We start from the raw sequence: 20,041 nt of genomic DNA on the forward strand, positions 1-20,041 counted from the left end.
CCCTTGGCCTTCAACGGAGGGCCGACGTCCCACCGGGTTTCCCGCTGGCCCCACCACAGTACCTGGAGGAACCGCAGACGACCGATGTGACGACGAGGGTCCTTCCTGGAGGGAACGAGGAGGGCCAAAAATCACCGAGCCCCAGATCTTCTTCTACATCACGGTCCGGGGCCATTGGACGGAGGGGGCAGTCGGGGTGCAGGGACCTGGCTGACACCGACAATTCAACCCTTGGCCTGCAGCGGAAGGTCGACATCCCATCAAGTTTCCCACCGGCTCCTCCACAGGACCCTAAGGAACCGCAGATGACCAACGAGATGGCGAGGATCCTTTCTGCAGGGGGGGAGAAGCCGGGCCTTGTACCTGCCCTAGCCCCAGACCAACTGCAGGGCACAGAACCCCACTCTACCTTTTCTCTGTCAGGGTGGGGACCCAGTTCTTCGATTAAGTCCCGATCTTGATTTAAAATTTTTTTCTTTGTTATTTATTTCCTTATTTTTTCACTGTGCACTTTAACTCTTACCCTTTTCCTGTATTCTAACCTTAACCATTTGGATTTGTTGAAAAGTTTAAATTGAAGCAAATAAACTATAGCTTATTGGTTTGAACCTCTACTCTCAAATGGAGAATCCCAGGTTCAAAACCGCATAAGGACAGCTGGGTTAGAAACGGGTGTTTGGGTCTCAAGACTTGTGTTTTCCTCTTTTCGACCCTAACCTTAACTATGTAGGTCTCTTATGTTAAAATTAAAACAAATGAATTATAGCTCACTGGTTTGAACCTCGACTCTCAAACCGAGAACCTTGGGTTCAAAACCACACAAAGGCAGTGTATTTAGAAACAATTGTCAAGCTCTCAAGGCTCTAGTTTTCTTCCCCCTGTTCGACTCTAAATTCAAACAAATTAGACCTGTTGAAAGCTCAGCCTGCAACAAATGAACTATAACTCATCAGATTGGACTTTGACTCTCAAACTGAGAACCCTGGGTTCAAAACTCCATAAGGTTAGTCTAATTGGTATCATTTGGGTGAACCTCAAAGTTTTATCTTTCCTTTTATTGTCTCTCCCCCCCTTTTTTCCTCTCTCTCTTCCCTAAGTGCACAGATGATTTTCTTCTCTGAGTTTTCTTTTGTTGTCTGGGTTGGGAGAGGACTGGGCATAGCAGGGGCAGGCCCCTACACCATTATTTGCCCCTCCCTTATGGAGGGGCAATCCTTATCTGGGTTTGGTAGGCCCGTACCATGTAAAAGACAATTGTCTAACTCTAAACCCCAACCCTAACCCAACCCTAACCTTAACCAAACCCTAACCCTAACCAAAACAATGGCTAACCCTAAAGAAAACGTTTTTGCACTTTTACTTTTTTCAGTAACAACAACATGGCCAAGAAAACACTGTTTAAACTTGTGGGGACCGAAATGAGGTTCCCACAAGTGACATAGTTTTCGGTTTTCCGACAGTTGTGGGGACATTTGGTCCCTACAATATAGCAAAAACATGGGCACACACACACACACACACACACACACACACACACACACACACACACACACACACACACACACACACACACACACACACACACACACACACACACACACACACACACATTTCTACTCTTGGTACGCCCAGTTGACTCATAGGTTTAGACACAGTCTAACTCTTGTAACACATACATCAGTTATACAGAAATCATGTTTTTCCAGCAAGTACACAGCATCCACATTCCGTTGTTAACACATACACTTTGTTTAAGACATTGATCAACACGCTCTTCATGCGCTTCCTATAACCATATTTGGAACTGTGCACACACTCCTCACAGGCCAAGATTTCCCCAGCATTGTAGTTCCCCTTTTTTGTATGTGCACAGTTAAAAATAGGCTACTTCTCCTCATACACAGTGCTTTTATTTATAATCACTCCTTTTGATCATTACATCTTAACATGATCATATTACTCATTTTAAATCATTCTATTCTATAGCAATCATCATTTCAGAATATATATCAGCCTATGAAAATCATTCTTGCATCAAGCATAAGCATAATCATGTGGTTAATTTATATAGTTTCTCATTTTAGCTTTTCGTTGGTCTGCTTAAAGCTTTTATTCAGGTAGTGGTTGCTCCTGGGATCTCAAAAGACTAGGTCCCACTCGACACTACATAATTCCATCTGTGTTCATTCATAGTTTTGATGCCTTCAGTGACAATCGACAACGTAAATAGTTTTGAAAATAAAGAAAAACCATTAAATGAGAAGGTGAGTCCAAACTTTTGACTGGTAATGTATGTTGTAAAAGGATAACAAATAAAGCAGCTGATTTGTGCCAGCAGTGAATAGAGTTTAGGAAAACAACATGACTGGGTGACTGGGATATTGTTAACCGGTGTTCTCATATAACTTTTTTTCTGTTTACATTGTGATGCATTACACAATGTAGCAACCTCAAACTGATATTAAATAGCACTGAAGGCAGCTGAGGATCAAATCTAACTTTTAAAATACTACTGTGTAATACTAAAACATGGAAATGATTTCACATTAGGTACTTCCTCCATTAATATTGAATTTCAAGACTGGAGAAGATAGTTCTGTTAGTTTCCCATCTTTATTGAAAAATGTGGTTTTTCAATCTTTCAATTTTACATTCTGATTTTGCAATGCTTTCCCAAAATCTCTGTGCTGTCTCTCACAAAAAGCTTCAGTTCAGCTGCAAATTGTATGCGTATAAACTCTGCTGGTTTGATTATGTTCCTATTGTACTGATCTTCCCACTACTGCCTAACAAACCTGAGACTTTCCTGGATAATCTGGCAGATAGGTCTCTACTGCAACACCCAAAAAACTCATAGGCTGCTGTCATGGAAAAGAAGCCAGGGTAGCCATAAGTTATGAATTCATCAAAACTGAACCAAAAAAAATCCTATAGTTTTGAAAATATATCACAAGATAAAGTAACAGTGAGACAGGGCTCACTTGTATAGTTGAGCCAAGAGAGAACCACCACCTGAACAGCAACTACAGCCTGGATAGTTTTAGCAGTGTTCCCACTGTGCGTAACCTGACATCGTCTTTGAGGAAAAAACTACAATTTTGACTTCACTTTGGATATCTGCAGTCATTAGCTGTCATCTTGTTTACAGGTGGGATAACAATGTTGCACCAGGGTTTGTGCCGCCGTACAGATTCTCCCTCAGAAAGACCAAGATCTTCTTCCAGGCGTCCTCCTGAGCACGAGAATGTTCCACCGTCTGTCCGCCCCACAGAACCATGACTGCAAACACAACAAACAGCCGTCAGAAGTGAAGCTCCTTATTCTCGTCAGTGTCTCCAGCTTCCCGGCCTGAAAGTGAACTTACACTTCTCACGTGTGCCCACTTTTCTGAAGATGCTGGCTCGAAAGTGTGGTGTGTACGGTGGTTCAATCAGGTGACCTGTTTTTGGGTACGACAGGATGGTCAGCAGGTGGCTGTTCCCTGCTCGCTCCATCATCTCCTTCATCTGGAAAATAGGAGGTTCAAATCCTGATTTGCTATGTGCCAGAAAGCTTCACGATGTCTTTAGTTTATTAAAGTGCAGACCTTGGATCTTTGCATTCTAGAAATAAATCTAACTTTGTATTTACCGGGTAGGTTAATACTTCAAAGCTGCTTAACTTACAGAACTATGAGAAATCTCCTAAAGCTTAAGAGCAAACTAGTCAAATAAAAGAGGAGCTGCAGATTTGAAAGGAAGTATGGCAGCTAAATATATGAAATGTAGAATTTTTCTAAAATTGAACATCTCTGCGAATAGAGTGGAATTTTAGATTTGGATCCATCCAATGTTTATTTCTGTCTCCTTTGTTAGAATTTCTCTTGTTGATAAAATCATTTATTGCTCTGCAGTATTTTCTATTTGTTTCCGTTTAGCTTGAACTATATTATATCATTTCATGCATTTAGTCAAAATCAAATATTGTTCCCACTGGCTGCTGCAGCAAATAACCACATTATAGAAACATGTTGTTTTCTCACTGTGGCTAAAATGTTGTTCTTCACAAAACGTAGAACTGAGAGTGTGAAGAAGTTCAACTCTTTGTTTTGCCTGAGATCATATAAAATAACATGTTTCTTCCTGAAAGAAAACCTCATATATGTTGCTGATATATGCTATGGATAACAGTGTAAAAGTTGTATAATGTGTTTGGCAAATTCACATCAGTTACTACAACACCAGTGTGCATTATTCCTTATTACTTCCCGGATGTTTGCTGGGTCTGTCAAAAAAAAAAAAAATTCTACCTTCAAAAAAGAAATTACTGAGTTTTAATGAGATAATCAAAAATTTCATGAAGATTTTTAAGAAAATGTTGCGGTCAACATTTTGGACTTCAGTATTTCACTGTACTTATTCCACTTTGTCTCAGAAATCAGTAAAATCTAAGCTAACTTTTGCTATATTGACTTCTAACCTGACTTCAGATCTCCTGTTATTCACACATGAAGCTGTCAGAAAAATAAACTCACATCCATTGCAGAATCATAGGCAGCCCAGCTCTGATCGTCTTCACCTACAACCAGCATCAGAGGACACTGGAAACGTCCCATCTGCTCAGAGACAAACAGTTTTTCACTCTTCACCTGTAGCAGCTTCAGATTATCTCACCTGCATCACCGTCCATTACATCAGGAATTAATTATCCACAGAGTTTTGAGACATTATCTACAGTTGTCGGCAAAAGAAAGAATAGAAATTTACCCACACCGCTGGAAAATCTTTCAACAAAGGTGGTTTCACAATAGACAGCACATAATGTAAATCTCCAGTTAACTTTGAGCAACAAACAAAGCTGGTCTGAAGGAAATTTAAACTCACATGCCTTTTTTGTTCCATCAAATGTCCAACAGATGATTTTAATCTTATCTCAATGTGCTTTGTATCTCCAATGAAATAGGGTCATTGCAATAATAATAAAAGTACACTGTGATTAGACACTTGCACTGAAAACAAGATGAAGTGTTCAGGAATAAGAGAAATTGTTGAGATACTCACATCCACTTTGAATGAGGGGTCAGTGGTGATGGGCAGTAGCAAATCTCGCCAAATCATCTCATTCTTCTCACTGAAGCGAACTTTTGAGCCATTTCTGATTGGACAACAAAGTAAATAAAAACACCTAAAAGATGACTCCATGTTCAAAATCTTGACCAAAACCAAGTCTCAGATTCACTTCTTATCTTTTAAATTCAGTTTCTATGAATGTGTATTCTATCTCAGCATCAACAGAAATCATGAAGTACATTTAAATAGATCAACTTACAGGCTAACAAAAGTCAGTATTTCTTTCACAGATCCATCGATTGGCTGCACGTGACTCCCTCCAATACACACCACACATCTGAGCTGTGAGACACACACACACACACTTTCAGTATATGACAACAATTTGTTTTAATCAACAAGCAGATTCCAAGAAGTAACAAGGAGCAAAAAAAGGAAACTCCCTAACTTCCTAAAAGGAAACTTAAGCTTGCTATTAGACCTGTAAAGGGCAATGCTGCTCACACTTCACATCAAGCCCAGCCACCTCAGCAGGAACTGACTGATCTTCATTCACTTGTTAACACCATATTCAGTCTCTTGACTTCTTTGTCTGTCACAAATGGACACCGAGTTCCTCCCAGTCCAAAGCTGAGCTGTCCGTTTGTTTGTCCTTTTCCTGAGACCAGAAACCTGAATTTTGGTCATCCTTGCCAATGTGTTGAGCCATTTGAGTCTTTGCAGGTTGCAATTCACATTGCAACCTACAAAGACTCAACTCACAGCCGTGTCACCTATATTTTGCTTTGATTTGATATGAATGTGCATCCAGACACTGATATTGTGAATACATTTAAGTCATCCATTAGTATCTTAATCAGTGACAAGAGGCACATTTGGACGGAGAACATCTGCCAATGCCAAGCTGATGTCAACGTCCCAGAGGGGAACCTCAGGCAAAAGTTGTTGTCATAATCAAGGATGAGATTTTGGATCTTCTGTGACATGATATCTGGTCAGGGAAACTTCCAGTAGCTTGTGTGGGACTGATCCACAGGCATTATTAAGGTTCATTCCCAGCACTGCCAGGTCTCTCCTGCTTTCTTGTGCTGCTCTGTTCAAATGGGTTGTCTCCTCTGTGTTCACCATTCATCCTGGAATGCCTGGGACACCTCCTTTGTGCAATGATTGGTCTAACAGGAGGTTTCCAGGTAAAATTGCATGAGATGATGATGCAACATTTTTGAAGCAAATCTTACATTTAAGATCTATTTAAAGCATTGACCATCGCAAAATGCTTTGGCAAAGCAGAGTTACTGCTGGAATAAAAGCAGAACTCCCAGGTTCTGAAAAAGTAAGACCATTTCAAAAGAGCTCATGAAGGACAAATTCCTTGTTCTTGTGCTGTGCTGAAGTGATTCTTTCTGTGCTTCTCCTGATACAGCATTGATAGAATCAGCAGCTAAGCTTGTCATACTCTTCTTGAGGAAACAAATACTCCAACACATGGGCTCAAAGCGGAAGTCCTCAGAACTTCCAGCTTCTTAAAAAGTAAGACCGTTTCAAAAGAGCTCACGAAGGACAAATTCCTTGTTCTTGTGCTGTGCTGAAGTGATTCTTTCTGTGCTTCTCCTGATACAGCATTTATAGAATCAGCAGCTAAGCTTGTCGTACTCTTCCTGAGGAAACAAATACTCCAAGACATGGGCTCCTGGCACTCTTAATCCAGCTCTAGTAACATGGTAAACCATTTCTAGGCCTGGAGGCTTCAGAATGTTACTTGTCCCGACTAATACACAACCTACCCTCTATATTTCTCTCTAAAACAGTCAGCCAGATTAGCCATTCCCCATTGTTTCCTGTCTCTGAACCATTGTAAGTAAAACATATCTATATCACATATACTACAGATCTTGTTGACCTCTTTTGACCTACCAGATTTAGGCATGTATATGTTACAGGCGAAATTAGAATCCAGGCAGATTTTAAACCTGCCTCGGCAGAATTAGAATTTTGATTTCGCCTAGGCTAGATTGAAATTTGAAGGGTTCTGAATATGAATACTGTATACCAAAATCCTGTTAGAGGGTTAGGGTTAGTTTTAGGGTTATTCTTTCTAATATACAGGCTATTAATATATCAAGATTGAAATCGGTACAAAAACCATGGTAGAATTTTGATTTCGCCTAGGCGAAATCAAAATTCTAATTCTGCCTTGGCGGATTCTAAATCTGCCTGGATTCTAATTTGGCCTGTGACATACACATGAGCTTCTGTATGTACTATTTCAAAACTAGAAAAAACTTCACTGAAATCTTATTATTTCCTCTTCTCTTACATTTATCGGTGCAAATATTCCTCCTACATTTTGTCTTAGTCATATGTCTTTGCCAATACCCAATGACGACTGCAAAAAGACTGACTTTGAGGATGATATCTAACAGTGTTCCTATGTTGCTGCACAGAAAACAGCTTTCTCTTCAGCACCATGGATGGGGCAGTAGGGCATTCAGAACGGATTGCTGTGTTCAGTTCAACCATCCAGGACACTAATCTGGGGAACCGTCCACCTATCTACATCTGTCTACCATCTCCATGCCTGTCTTAAAATGTGTACATCACTTTTAATTTCAAATGTGTTATAAAAATATAAACTTGATTTTACTTGACTTAATAAACAGGAATGACAAAAAGTGAACACATGTATTTCCAAAAACACTTTCACATTACAAATACTAAGAATATGAAAGTATGTTGAAGCTGTGGTTGCCTTACCTTTATAACCTGGGAGTAAACAGCCATTCTGAATGTAATACTGGTGCCAAGAGAAAGGCCCAACATGGCGATCCTGCTGCCAAGGATTTGAGGATGCTGCTGCAGGACTCTGTAGGCTGTCTGCAACAGGAAAACAAGTCAGAAAACAAAGTGTGAGTGCCGAAACGCAAAAACCTGTGTGTTTTCATCCGTTTATCTGATATGTGTTAGATGTCACATAACTTCTGATGCTTCAACAAACTCAAACCTGAAAACATTTTGTTGTCAACAGATCTCCATAAACCTGCTTCCATCACATCATGGAAGCAGGTCCATCAATGAGAAGCAGGCTGCTATAATGTAGATATGATCTTTGAGTTTGAGCTCTCCTCTTGGTGCAAGTGACTGAAGTCACATTTTCTGACTTTAACTCTTTGCGCAGCGTGGGTCAGGAGATACCTATTTTCCATTGGGTTTGGGTCACTTTTCACCCATGTTGCGCATCAAAGGGTTAAAGAGCTGTCAGACGTAGATTTCCTTATCTTGAGGAATTCATTATTGGATTCATGAATTCCTCAAGATAAGGAAATCTACCTCTGAACCAAAATTACCTCTACTAATGTCACAGTAACAATGTACAATTACATTTCTTTGTAACAAGTTAAGAAGAAATGAAATTGTACATGAGTCACTTCCTCCAGCAATTTTTACTTTTAATAGCTGAGCAGCCTCTGCGGAGGGGGAATGAGAGTGAAAGTGAATGAACCACTTTTAAATGGGATTATTGACACATAAACACATGGATAACAGGCACACATTCCAGTGTCTGCAGCCAGCTAAACAATATCTCTCTATATAGTTGAAACCAGAACTTGACATAGACCGTATAAAAAGACACACAACCTTTCTTCTCACTGTCTGGGATGAAATCAGACTGAACTTTTCCTGATTGAGGTCAGTTAGGATTACCAAAATTATTTCTATTTGCTAAATGCCAGAATAGTGCTGAAAAAGTTGGAATTGTGGTTATTTATAGGTTATTATGCTGTGATGTTACTGGTGCGGCTCACTTGAGATCAAATTGGGCTTTCTGTGGCCCCTGGTGTCAGAGCCCCCTCCTCTGCTCCAGCCTCAGCCCCCATCTGACTCCTCCCTCATCCTCCCTGCTGAAGCTCGGCAGTTTGCCTGGCCCAGCTGTGGCTCATCTCCAATCACTACTCCACTGAATTCCAGGCAGCTGTGGTGCAGCACACCTGTTCGTCATCCTCTCCATAAAAGCTGGTCCCAAACTCCACACCCTGCCAGATTGTAGACTCTGCTCATGCAGTCAGTTGGTCTTGGCTTTAAACCACTTTAATATATCTCATGTATTTCGCCTGTCTAATGACCCTTGTTTTCCTTCTACCCAGTCCTCTGCTGACCCTGCTGCCTGGTCCCACCAACTGGACCCCCACCTGGATTCCTGCCGTGTTCCCCTGCCTTGAAACCCTGTCTGCCGTCCCCTCCTGGAACCTGAACCACTCATCCGCTCTCCGCCACCCACCACGTCCCCGTCCTCAGAACGTCTGCCGGGCCAGTTCCCAGCACCGACACCCCCTGCCCTTCCCTGTCTGCAAGTTAATTTTAGTTTCTCTGGACCCTTGGTTTTCTTCATCTGTCCCCTGCTAATTGTCCCCTCTGTAAATATATACCCGCCTTTGTTCAGTCTCAGTTCCTCGTCTGTGTGCTCTCTGCTCGGGTTCTCCCCCTGCGCCGTGACACCTGGACGAAAATGAGTTTGTGCATCACTTCATCCGCCTCTCTTCTTACTGTGATGCACCCATCACTTTGGAACAAGGTAAATCTGGACTCATCAGACCACAAGACCCACCACATTTCTTCCTCGAAGATGATGGTTCACCACTATCCTTTTAAGTTTTAATAATGCGTTGGACAATTTTTAGCCTGACTTTAGTTGTTTCAGAAATCTACGTTGTTGTTTTCTTTGCTTGATGCAGGCCAATCATTCTGAGACAGATTAACATCCTTTCCATGACCGCAGGACACATCTCCCAACATGGTTGTTTAAGAGGTTAGAAGCTCCTCACTGCATCATCCATCCATTCTCTATGCACCGCTTCATCCTCACTGGGGTCGTGGGGGGTGCTGGAGCCTATCCCAGCTGACTCGGGCAAATGCAGGGGACACCCTGGACAGGTCGCCAGTCTGTCGCAGGGCTACATATACAGACAAACAATCACACTCACATTCACACCTACGGGCAATTTTAGAGTAATCAGTTAATCTCAGCATATTTTTGGACTGTGGGAGGAAGCCAGAGTGTCCGGAGAAAACCCACGCATGCACAGGGAGAACATGCAAACTCCATGCAGAAAGATCCCAGGCCCACCCCGGGATTCAAACCAGGGATCTTTTTGCTGCAAGGCGAAAGTGCTAACCACTACTCCACTGAGCAGCCATCTATTTACCTATATATATATATATATATATGTGTGTGTATATATGTATATGATTGAAACATGAAATCAATCAGATTTACCTCAAAGTACTGGTTGTCCACCATCTTTCCAGTTTCCATGGTGATTTTACTTGTAAGGTAGTCGAGGACCAGAGAAGCGAAGCCATGAGAGGCTAGCAGCGCTGCACGATATTCCACCAACTGCCCTCCACCCCCCCACAGGTCCAGGATGCCGGGGAAAGGTCCAGGTCCTATCGACAGGTCCAAATCAAAGCATTGCATGTTACATTTTGTTTTTGTGATCCTTCTTTAACTCTGGACTGCTTTCAAATGAAAGCTATTTTAACGTGTTTACTGAATATCTTTTTTACTTAAGTACTCAAACAATACCTGTCAGCCACAGCTTAAAGGACTTCTAACACCTGAAGTTCCAAATCAAAGTCCATGTTTTTGTTGCATTGTCTACATTTGATCCACAAAATTTGACATTGTCATCACATGACTGCACTAAAGATCTTCACTCGACATTCCTCCAACCAGTCATCTGTTGATGATTGATTGTCAGATTGGTGTGCAGAGAAGTCCTTAATGATACCCAAGTCGTCCTAAAAAGGAAATTTGTCCTTCTCATAGGTCGATGTGCTGCATTTTGAAATGGCGATGTGCAGCTTTGTGTAAGGCTGGTGCAGGATGTTCATCTTCAGGGGAAATTGCTCCCCTGTCCTCTACTATTCTGTCTCACATTCTTTCTAGAAATACTTGGAAAGTGTCAGCATTTTTTCCAGTATTCTTTAAATGATGTTGTCACACCATATTTCAATTAAAAACTTGATCTCCTCCCTTTGTGCCATTTTGACTATTTTTTTTTATTATTTTTCCTTCCAACAATAATCTTTCTGCTATTGGTCCACAAGTCCAAACCATCTAAAAACAGTTTGTTCACTAATATACTGAGCCACGGTATAAGTTCAACCAAGACCCAGACTAACTGTTCATTTGTACCAAGGTTCAGCTGTTCAGTCGACACCATGGTCCAAGGGAGGTTTCACGCCTGTATTTTTGATTTTGCACAACCTCAAAAGTCAGAAAGGTGTTTTGGAAAAGCCTTTAAGAGTCTTCTCACATCTCCTTTTCTCTGCTCACTGCATTTGTTTCCTAATGCACCTCACATCCAGTTCATGCCTCCAATGCTGGCCACATTTACACCCACAGAACACCTCCCTCTAGACTTTCTTCTGGTCCTACCTGCAGGCAGGAAGAGGGTCGCAGTGAGTCCATCCTCTGTGACTGGGATTCTGCGGACGCCGGGTGCCATGTACCAACGCTCCACCAACACACTGGCCAGAGGCACCTGATCCACAAAGCCCTCTGTCTGGTGACCCTGGTACACTGAAATTGTGACCTCCATGGGAGTCTGGACGTTCTTCTTCCTCAACCTGAAGGGTGATGGAATAGTCAGCTCTGATAGTGATAATGGATTCTGAACTGATTGGCATCATTTTACAGTTGGCCTACCTGAGCCCTGGTTTGCTGCCTGGAACTGGTCTGAGGCTCCACAGTAGACCCATCGCTTCAACCCCACAGTATGTCCCACCCACGCTGGTATCCTGTGAAACTGTGAAGTAGGGAGTACAATCTTTTCGATACCTGCAATAATACTTGGCTAAATGTATTTATTCATTTTCCTGATATTTTTATTTGCAGGAAATTAACCATGTACCATTTACAGTCCCGCTTGCATCAGCTGTGTAGTGAGCAAATGCTTCCCAGCTGTTTCCATCTTCACAATGGTAGGAGGCATGGATGGTCAGCTGGAAACCAGGGAGGACCTTCTGAACCAGGACGATGAACTTTTCATCCATCAGTCCTCTGGATGGATGGACTGACAAACTCACACAACGCTGCTCCTTGTCCATCTTCAACTGAAACAAATTACCAAAAGTGATGTGGTTGTTGTAGCATATCTTAGCCGTGAAGAAGCAGCTGAGCTTTAAGGCAAAACTCTTCATGTACCAGATTGTCTATATCGCTTCTCCCACCTGTTGTCTTCAACTCTGGGTAGTCACTGACAGAAAAAAAATGTTGATGCGACCAGCTTGAATTAGTTCTCCAAGACAGCTCAATGTGGATCCACTACTCCTTCACAAGTCAATTGAAGTAGTTCAGGCACCTGATAAGGATCTCCCAGGAGGAGATAGAACAAGTCACAGGAGACCAGAAAGCCTGGGTGTCTCCTCTCTCCTTGTTAGTTTTGCGACCCTAAAGTGGACAAAGTGGTTTGAACAATGGATGGATGGATGGATGGGTGGATGGATGGATGGATGGTCCCTTTGACTTTTTAAAAAACAAGTTTAACATTATTGCCATGTGATAACATCGACATTTTGTAACTATTTGCCATGTTGCCATTCTCAAATCATTGCTTAAACCAATGCAATACTGTAGAATAAAATAAGGAATTAAGATAATGTCACTTAACCATCCATTTTTGCTGTAGAAATGGGAAAGCATTGTAGAAGCTTGTCTACTTCATTATTTCAATTCAAGTTTCTCAAATTGTTCATCTGTATAAAAGTGAAAAATGTGATCTCAGAGAGATAAGATAGCCATCTAGATAAACTGCCTATAAAACGATCTGATTAACCCAGCTCCTAAAACACATTGATCTCAGTGACTAAAAAAAAGAAGCTCGGAGTAACAGCTAAAGATGGGAAAGAATCACTGGAGCTGTTCAACATTAATAAAATAAAGCCCTAAAGGATGTATCCTCCTCAGAGGACAGGAGGAAGTGCTTCTTAAAAATCATCACTGCACACTTGACATCTGCCAAAGAGTGCTTTGACACTCACAACTTAAAACTGTCCTTTGAAAATAATGTTGAGACAATAATTTTCTCCTGAAAAAAATGTCATTCTATTTTTTTAGTTTCAACTAGATATGCAGTAGGTCTGAGCATTCTCCCTGCATTCATCTACATACAGTGTTGCTCAGCTTGTGCATGGGACTTTTACACTTAGAGCAGATCAGTTTTTGCATGAGTTTTGCTTGATCTTTAGTGCAACGGGATGTTATGTTTGAAGAATATCCTACTCTGTTTCTCAGACATACCAGCTATTGTTTTATCCAGAACTCTTTGCTGGCTTCATGAAGACCCAGTTGGGATAGCCACAGGCTGTTTTCTTCATATATGTACGCTTCATTTCTTTTCCCTGTGCTGTGGTCAACCTGGTCCTGGTCTGACATCTTCTCTTGTGAACTTGTCCACCGGTTGATCTGTTCTGTCAAGGTTTCTACTGCTTGGACTTGGATTTTATCCAGGGTGTCATCCACATATCTGAACCAGTATATATCAGAGGATACTCATCAGTCATTTAGAACTGAACAAGCCTTGTGGATGATTCCTTTAAGCTCTCAGAAATAGCAGGATTGAGATGACCATACATCTGAAAGTTCATAAAAGACCTAATTCTTTATCCAAATTCTTTTTAAGTTGCATAGTGTTTCATCAAGTTATGTGTAAGAATCACTTACTGTATTCGTAGACTGAAACGGACCTCCCAGCTGTTGATTCCAACAAACTGTATGACCGACTGCAGAGTTTTATCTGACCATGTGAAGTCCAGCCCCACTTGGCAGAGCTTCAGTCACCTCATTCATCAACTATTAGAAGACATTACAGAAATGAGAAGATAAATAATATGGTTTGATAGAAATAAATTATCCCTAAGCTTGAATAAAACAAAATTAATAATATTTAGCAACTGCAGAAGAAGTTCAAATAGAGATAGATGGAGATCAGATTGAAAGAGTTTTTAAGCATAAACTCCTTGGGGCAACGATAGATGAAAAGAAGTGGAAGTCGCGTATTACACCTGTACACAATAAAATGTCCAAAAAATCTCAGTATTATACAAAGCAAAGCAGGTTCTGGATCAGAAGTCTACTGCATAGAGGTTTGGGGCAACAATTACAAGAGTTTGTTACATTCATTATTCTTGTCCAAAAAAAGGGCAATAAGGATCATTCACAAGGTCGGTTATCTGGAACACACCAACCCCTTATTCTTACAGTCAAAATTACTTAAAACCACAATCTGGTGTGATATCAAACGGCACAAATAATGTACAAGGCCAAAAATAAACCACTGCCAGGAAATATTGTAAAATTGTTCAGTGGTTGAGAAAGAAGCTGTAATTTAAGAAGAAAACACAACTGCAAAATTTGCAATGCCCTTACCACCAGAAACAGTTTCTGTGTTTCAGTCTGTGAAACAGTTTGAATGTGGAGTTGAAGCAATGTCCAAACATACACCAGTTTAAAATTCAGTATAAAAACATGATTTTTTTTACACGATACAAGGATGAAGACGGGGCTTGACCGATGCCAAGTGTTTATAGGAGTTAATGATTGTCTTTTCACTTATTTAATTGGTAACTATGAATTACTTATTGTTCTCTTGTTCTGTTTTCTTTAGTATGAGCAGGGGTGAAAGTAGTTTTAAATTCTTTCTGGTACTAATACCAAAACCTTCGTCTCGCTATAACTTCATGGATTTTAAAATAGCAAAGTTAAAACACAAACAAATATAAACATAATATTTTACTGTAGGCCAAAGGAATTAATAACACTTGAAAATGCGGTAAACTTTTTGCTTTAATTGAAACACTGATACACATCCAGAATACAAGGCTCTAAGAACAGACATGAGGTCACGAGCAAACACTCAGAATGGAACTAAACATGAAAACACATCACCTAAAAGATTTTCCACAGAGGCCTAAAGTAGTTACAGTAGTAGCAGTTAGTTTCTGATTTTCTGTGGTAACCCATCTTCAGTGTCTCTGCCTTTTCTTTTCAACAAACAGGTTATTTTCCTTTGCATTATTACTTTGACAGAAAAAAATCTTAACCGTTTTGTAGTGCTTCTCTCCGTTTTTTTTTAAATATCTGTCTGTCGATGATAAGGTTGTAAATTCTGTTGAAAGTTTTTCAGCCAATCACAAGAACATATGGAATTTCAGGTGTAATTTATTGCTCGTCCCGTCCCAGCGCAGCAGCGCTTGTTGATGTCTATTGACTAGTTGTGGAAAACGTCCCAGTGGACTAAATCAAACGCACCAATTTGCTATTGGCTGCTATTGGCCATAGCAGTCACTGCCATAGATATGAAGAGTAGACACGCCAGCACGCTGTAGCAGCCGGCTAAGCGACGTGCCTACGTGGCGGCCATCTTGGAGGGGGCAAAGCTCCTATTCAAAGCAAAGCATGTACATTGAAAATAAATCATAATTTGCTCATTTCTCAACCGATTTTCGTGTGGTCTACTTTATTGTCAATATCTAAAAATGTGCTATTTTATTTTATTTTTTATTTTTTCCCCTTGTCTGCATTATCTGTATCCGATGACAGCATAAAACATGTGCTATTGATAGAGAATATTTGATCTGAAAAAAAAAACAACCCATAGAAAAAGGCTTCCTACAAATGTAGCCTGCAATTTTAGTTATCTTATTATTTAGGTCCAGAGGCCAGGGAATCTTTTCAGTTCAGCCATTACATATATAAATGTAAATATTTAGATATGTAGAAAATGTTTTGAGATCAAAAGATTTAATTGCAAATGTAATCTGTTATCTCTTATTAACATTAATTTATTATTATTTATTATTCAATTATATATATATATATATATATATATACACATATATATGTCTAGGCTGTTATATACATATAACAAGGAACTAGACTAGAACAGGATAGAGTTTATTTGCATTTACAATAAACACAATTACAATAAACAACAGAATTATTAATATTAATTATTATTTATGGGCTGCACAGTGTATAGTGGTTAGCACTTTCGCCTTGCAGCAAGAAGATCCCCGGTTCAAATCCCAGCCTGGGCCTGGGATCTTTCTGCATGGACTTTGCATGTTCTCCCTGTGCATGCGTGGGTTTTCTCCGGGCACTCCAGCTTCCTCCCACAGTCCAAAAATATGCTGAGGTTAATTGATCACTCTAAAACTGAATGTGAGTGTGATTGTTTGTCTGTATATGTCGCCCTGCGACATACTGGCGACCTGTCCAGGGTGTCCCCTGCCATCGCCCGAGTCAGCTGGGATAGTCTCCAGCAACCCCCGTGACCCTAGTGAGGAAAAGCGGTGTATGGAGAATAGATGGATTATTATTTTTTTAATCGCTCTCTCTCTAGACTGTTATATAGTTGCAGCAAACCCCTCTCTCCTCAGAGCTGCTTCCCACTTCTTCCTAAACCCATAGTCTTTGGGAAACCTACATGGAGTAAAAAAAAAGTAGACCGAGAAGTAAATAAGTATGTACACAACAATATATTTCTGAAGAAATCATGCTAATAAATTAAGTACAAAGAACTGAATTAGCCAATATACTGGAGACCAAAGCTATTTAATTTGATAAGTATAACTTTGTTTAGTAACATTTCAATTATTTGAGAGCAGTCCTAAAGAATTGCCTGTAATCCCAATAATAAAATTGGTTTGGAGGAATAACATAGATGCTAATCTGAATATATATGAGTTAGGCTTTATAACTACTATTGGTAGTATTGGTGGTATTAATAGTAAGGCCACTATCAATACCACCAATACTAGTGGTAATACACCAACTACTGCTGCTGATACCGTCACTGCTACTACAACTTGTAATACTAGTACACATGCTGATGCTACTTCTACGACTCTAACAGCTACTTATACTACTACTGCTGCTTGTACTTTTCGTATTACTGCTACTGCTTGTACAGCTATACTACAGCTACTATTAATCGTCTGGTATTTGGTTGTCCAGCTGTTAGCTCGTGTTAGTGTTTTGCTAATGGCTAACTAGTTAGCTCTCATTGACTCTCAACAAGATTAAATAATGAAAAAAGAGCCAAAAACTATTCTTACTTGTGGAAAGTTATTCCAAGTTTCCTTGTCTTGATCGTCCGACGTAGTGTGCAACTGTATGCAGCACAGTGAGCCGGAGTTCTTCTTGTTTTAGTTTTCGGGCCATTGACATCAATAGAAAACACTGAAACTTTGCCCCCACTAGCTTAGTGTCTCCGCAGGCACGCCGCTCAGAGGGGAGTGTCGTATCTACTCTTCTTATTTATGGGCGTACCAATAGATACCGGTGGAAAAGCAGGTACCACCACCTGATCTTTTCTCATTATATCTGGTGGCATGATGACCTTATCTTCTCCCAAGACCTATGAGTTCAAACGTTAACTGGAGTAAAGGTTACACTGAAAGAATGTAATAAGATTAACTGGAACAGAGATTCCACTGAGAAAAAAAAAACAATTTTACATTACAAGCACCAGCTACAATGGCTGTCTTGTTCTGTCATGGCTCAAAACCAGGAGTCTTTTTTTTTTTTTTTTTTTTTTACATCACCTTTGCATCCCTTACAGCCCAGTTCAAGAGTGCAACAAGTGGGGAGACAACACAAGGTGGTGGCTATGAAAAGTTACACTTCATCAATAACATAGACAGGTATGGATGGGTGTGAATGTCTCAAAACAATGCTGCTGATGTGCTTGCATTAAAAAGAAAGCTCCTGTTACAGAGAAAGTGAGAGAGGTTTTTGTCAGCAGAGCACACTGGGCCCAAATGTATCACCTACACTCACTGACCACTTTATTAGGCACAGTTTGCTAGTAAAAGATTGGACCCCTTTTACCTTCAGAACTGTCTTAATTCTTCATGTCATACTTTCAACAAGGTGTTGGAAACATTCCTCAGAGATTTGGTCCATATTGACAAGATAGCATCACACGGTTGCTACAGATTTGTCGACTGCACGTCCATGATGCTAATCTTCCGTTCCACCATATTCCAGAGGTTCTATTAGATTGAGATCTGGTGACTGTGGAAGCCACAAGAGTACAGTGAACTCATTGTCATGTTCAAAAAACCATTTAGAGGTTATTTGAGCTTTGTGACATGGAGCATTATCCTGCTGAAAGTAGCATCAGAAGATGGGAACACTGTGGCCATAAAGGGATGAACATGCTCAGCAACAATACTCAGGTAGGCTGTGGTTTTTAAAGGATGCTCAGCTGGTACTAAGGGGCCCAAAGTGTGGCCAAGAATACATCCCCCACACCAGTACGCCACCACCACCACACTGATAAAAGGCAGGATGGATCCATGCTGATGTTGTTTATGTCAAATTCTGACTCATCTGAATGTCGCAGCTGAAATTGAGACTCATCAGGCCAGGCAACGTTTTTCCAATCTTTGATGCTGAATGCTAATGCTAATGTCACCTGGAATGCTTTAAACATGTGAGTGATTCATTTTTAATAAACAATTACGTTGTATGAATTTGTTGGTTTGTACTCATTGAGCCTCACCCTCTTGATGTTATGTTTACTTCCAATCAAACATAAATATTTATAAATAGCTGCAAAGTGTATATTACACTTGTCATTGCTGTTATTGGTTACAGATTTACAGATTATGTGTCATGAAACAGGTCATACAATGAGATAAAGTCAGTACATTCAAAGGTTGATGTAAGCTAAATGCCCTCTGGCCCAGACACCAAACATTCCAATATGTGCTCAATTTTGGTAACACAAAATGCTTGAAACTGTTCTTTTTTTCAGTGCCTAATACTGTGAAGAAACAAGTTACTTTTAAATGGCTGTAATAGTTATGTAACTTGTCAGGTAATTTACAGGTTCTCATTTCTGATTTTTTTGATTGATACATGCAACCATATTGCAGGCTGAGCTGAACTCTCTGCCCAAATACGACGACTGTCCTTTCCCTTCCTGATCCTTGCTTTACCAATGACCTCTATTTTCATCCAGAACAGGAGAGCTCATAAACTTCCTTTTTACAGTATTCTACAAAAAATCAGGTCTTGAAGTAAACAATTTGCAATTCCTGTCAATGCGTGCAAGAGGGTTGATGCCTATTTGTACAAAGACAAACATGATCTGACGGTTGAGTTAAAGTGACTAAATGGCGTCATCTTGTGTCCAGAGAGAGAGATGTTTAGTGGGAGGAGACTGAAGCTCTGCCAAGTGGGGCTGGACTTCACATGGTCAGATAAAACTCTGCAGTCGGTCATACAGTTTGTTGGAATCAACAGCTGGGAGGTCTGTTTCAGTCTGCAAATACAGTAAGTGATTCTTACACATAACTTGATGAAACACTATGCAACTTAAATAGAATTTGGATAAAGAATTAGGTCTTTTATGAACTTTCAGATGTATGGTCATCTCAATCCTGCTATTTCTGAGAGCTTAAAGGAAACACAAGCCACAAGGCTTGTTCAGTTCTAAATGACTGATGAGTATCCTCTGATATATACTGGTTCAGATATGTGGATGACACCCTGGATAAAATCCAAGTCCAAGCAGTAGAAACCTTGACAGAACAGATCAACCGGTGGACAAGTTCACAAGAGAAGATGTCAGACCAGGACCAGGTTGACCACAGCACAGGGAAAAGAAATGAAGCGTACATATATGAAGAAAACAGCCTGTGGCTATCCCAACTGGGTCTTCATGAAGCCAGCAAAGAGTTCTGGATAAAACAATAGCTGGTATGTCTGAGAAACAGCGTAGGATATTCTTCAAACATAACATCCCGTTGCACTAAAGATCAAGCAAAACTCATGCAAAAACTGATCTGCTCTAAGTGTAAAAGTCCCATGCACAAGCTGAGCAACACTGTATGTAGATGAATGCAGGAAGAATGCTCAGACCTACTGCATATCTAGTTGAAACTTAACAAATAGAATGACATTTTTTTCAGGAGAAAATTAT

The 20,041-nt window shown here is 40.4% G+C and overlaps 1 protein-coding gene across 1 annotated transcript; it reads right to left on the reverse strand.

Moving 5' to 3' along the window:
• Positions 1-2,827: 2,827 nt before the first annotated feature.
• Positions 2,828-13,860, reverse strand: LOC127535113 (peroxisomal succinyl-coenzyme A thioesterase-like). The gene is made up of 11 exons (XM_051952153.1): positions 13,771-13,860; positions 11,960-12,161; positions 11,755-11,854; positions 11,485-11,675; positions 10,321-10,490; positions 7,803-7,922; positions 5,308-5,390; positions 5,040-5,133; positions 4,514-4,594; positions 3,365-3,506; positions 2,828-3,279 (listed from the first exon to the last, which is right to left on the reverse strand). The coding sequence occupies exons 2-11, from the start codon at positions 12,153-12,155 to the stop codon at positions 3,143-3,145; spliced, it is 1,314 nt and encodes a 437-aa protein (XP_051808113.1). The 5' UTR covers positions 12,156-12,161; positions 13,771-13,860; the 3' UTR covers positions 2,828-3,142.
• Between the last annotated feature and the right edge of the window lie 6,181 nt (positions 13,861-20,041).

Source organism: Acanthochromis polyacanthus, chromosome 8 (genome assembly GCF_021347895.1).
Source record: "Acanthochromis polyacanthus isolate Apoly-LR-REF ecotype Palm Island chromosome 8, KAUST_Apoly_ChrSc, whole genome shotgun sequence".
NCBI classification, from domain to species: Eukaryota; Metazoa; Chordata; class Actinopteri; family Pomacentridae; genus Acanthochromis; species Acanthochromis polyacanthus.

Bases quoted from the DNA above. Each gene is read 5' to 3' on its own strand.
- LOC127535113 (XM_051952153.1), bottom strand. From the start codon at position 12,155: ATGGACAAGGAGCAGCGTTGTGTGAGTTTGTCAGTCCATCCATCCAGA. The intron at 10,491-11,484 runs GTAGGACCAGAA...ACCTGTCGATAG, and splicing joins GACCCTCTTCCTGCCTGCAG to GACCTGGACCTTTCCCCGGC. The intron at 7,923-10,320 runs GTAAATCTGATT...TTCCTGTTGCAG, and splicing joins TGGACAACCAGTACTTTGAG to ACAGCCTACAGAGTCCTGCA.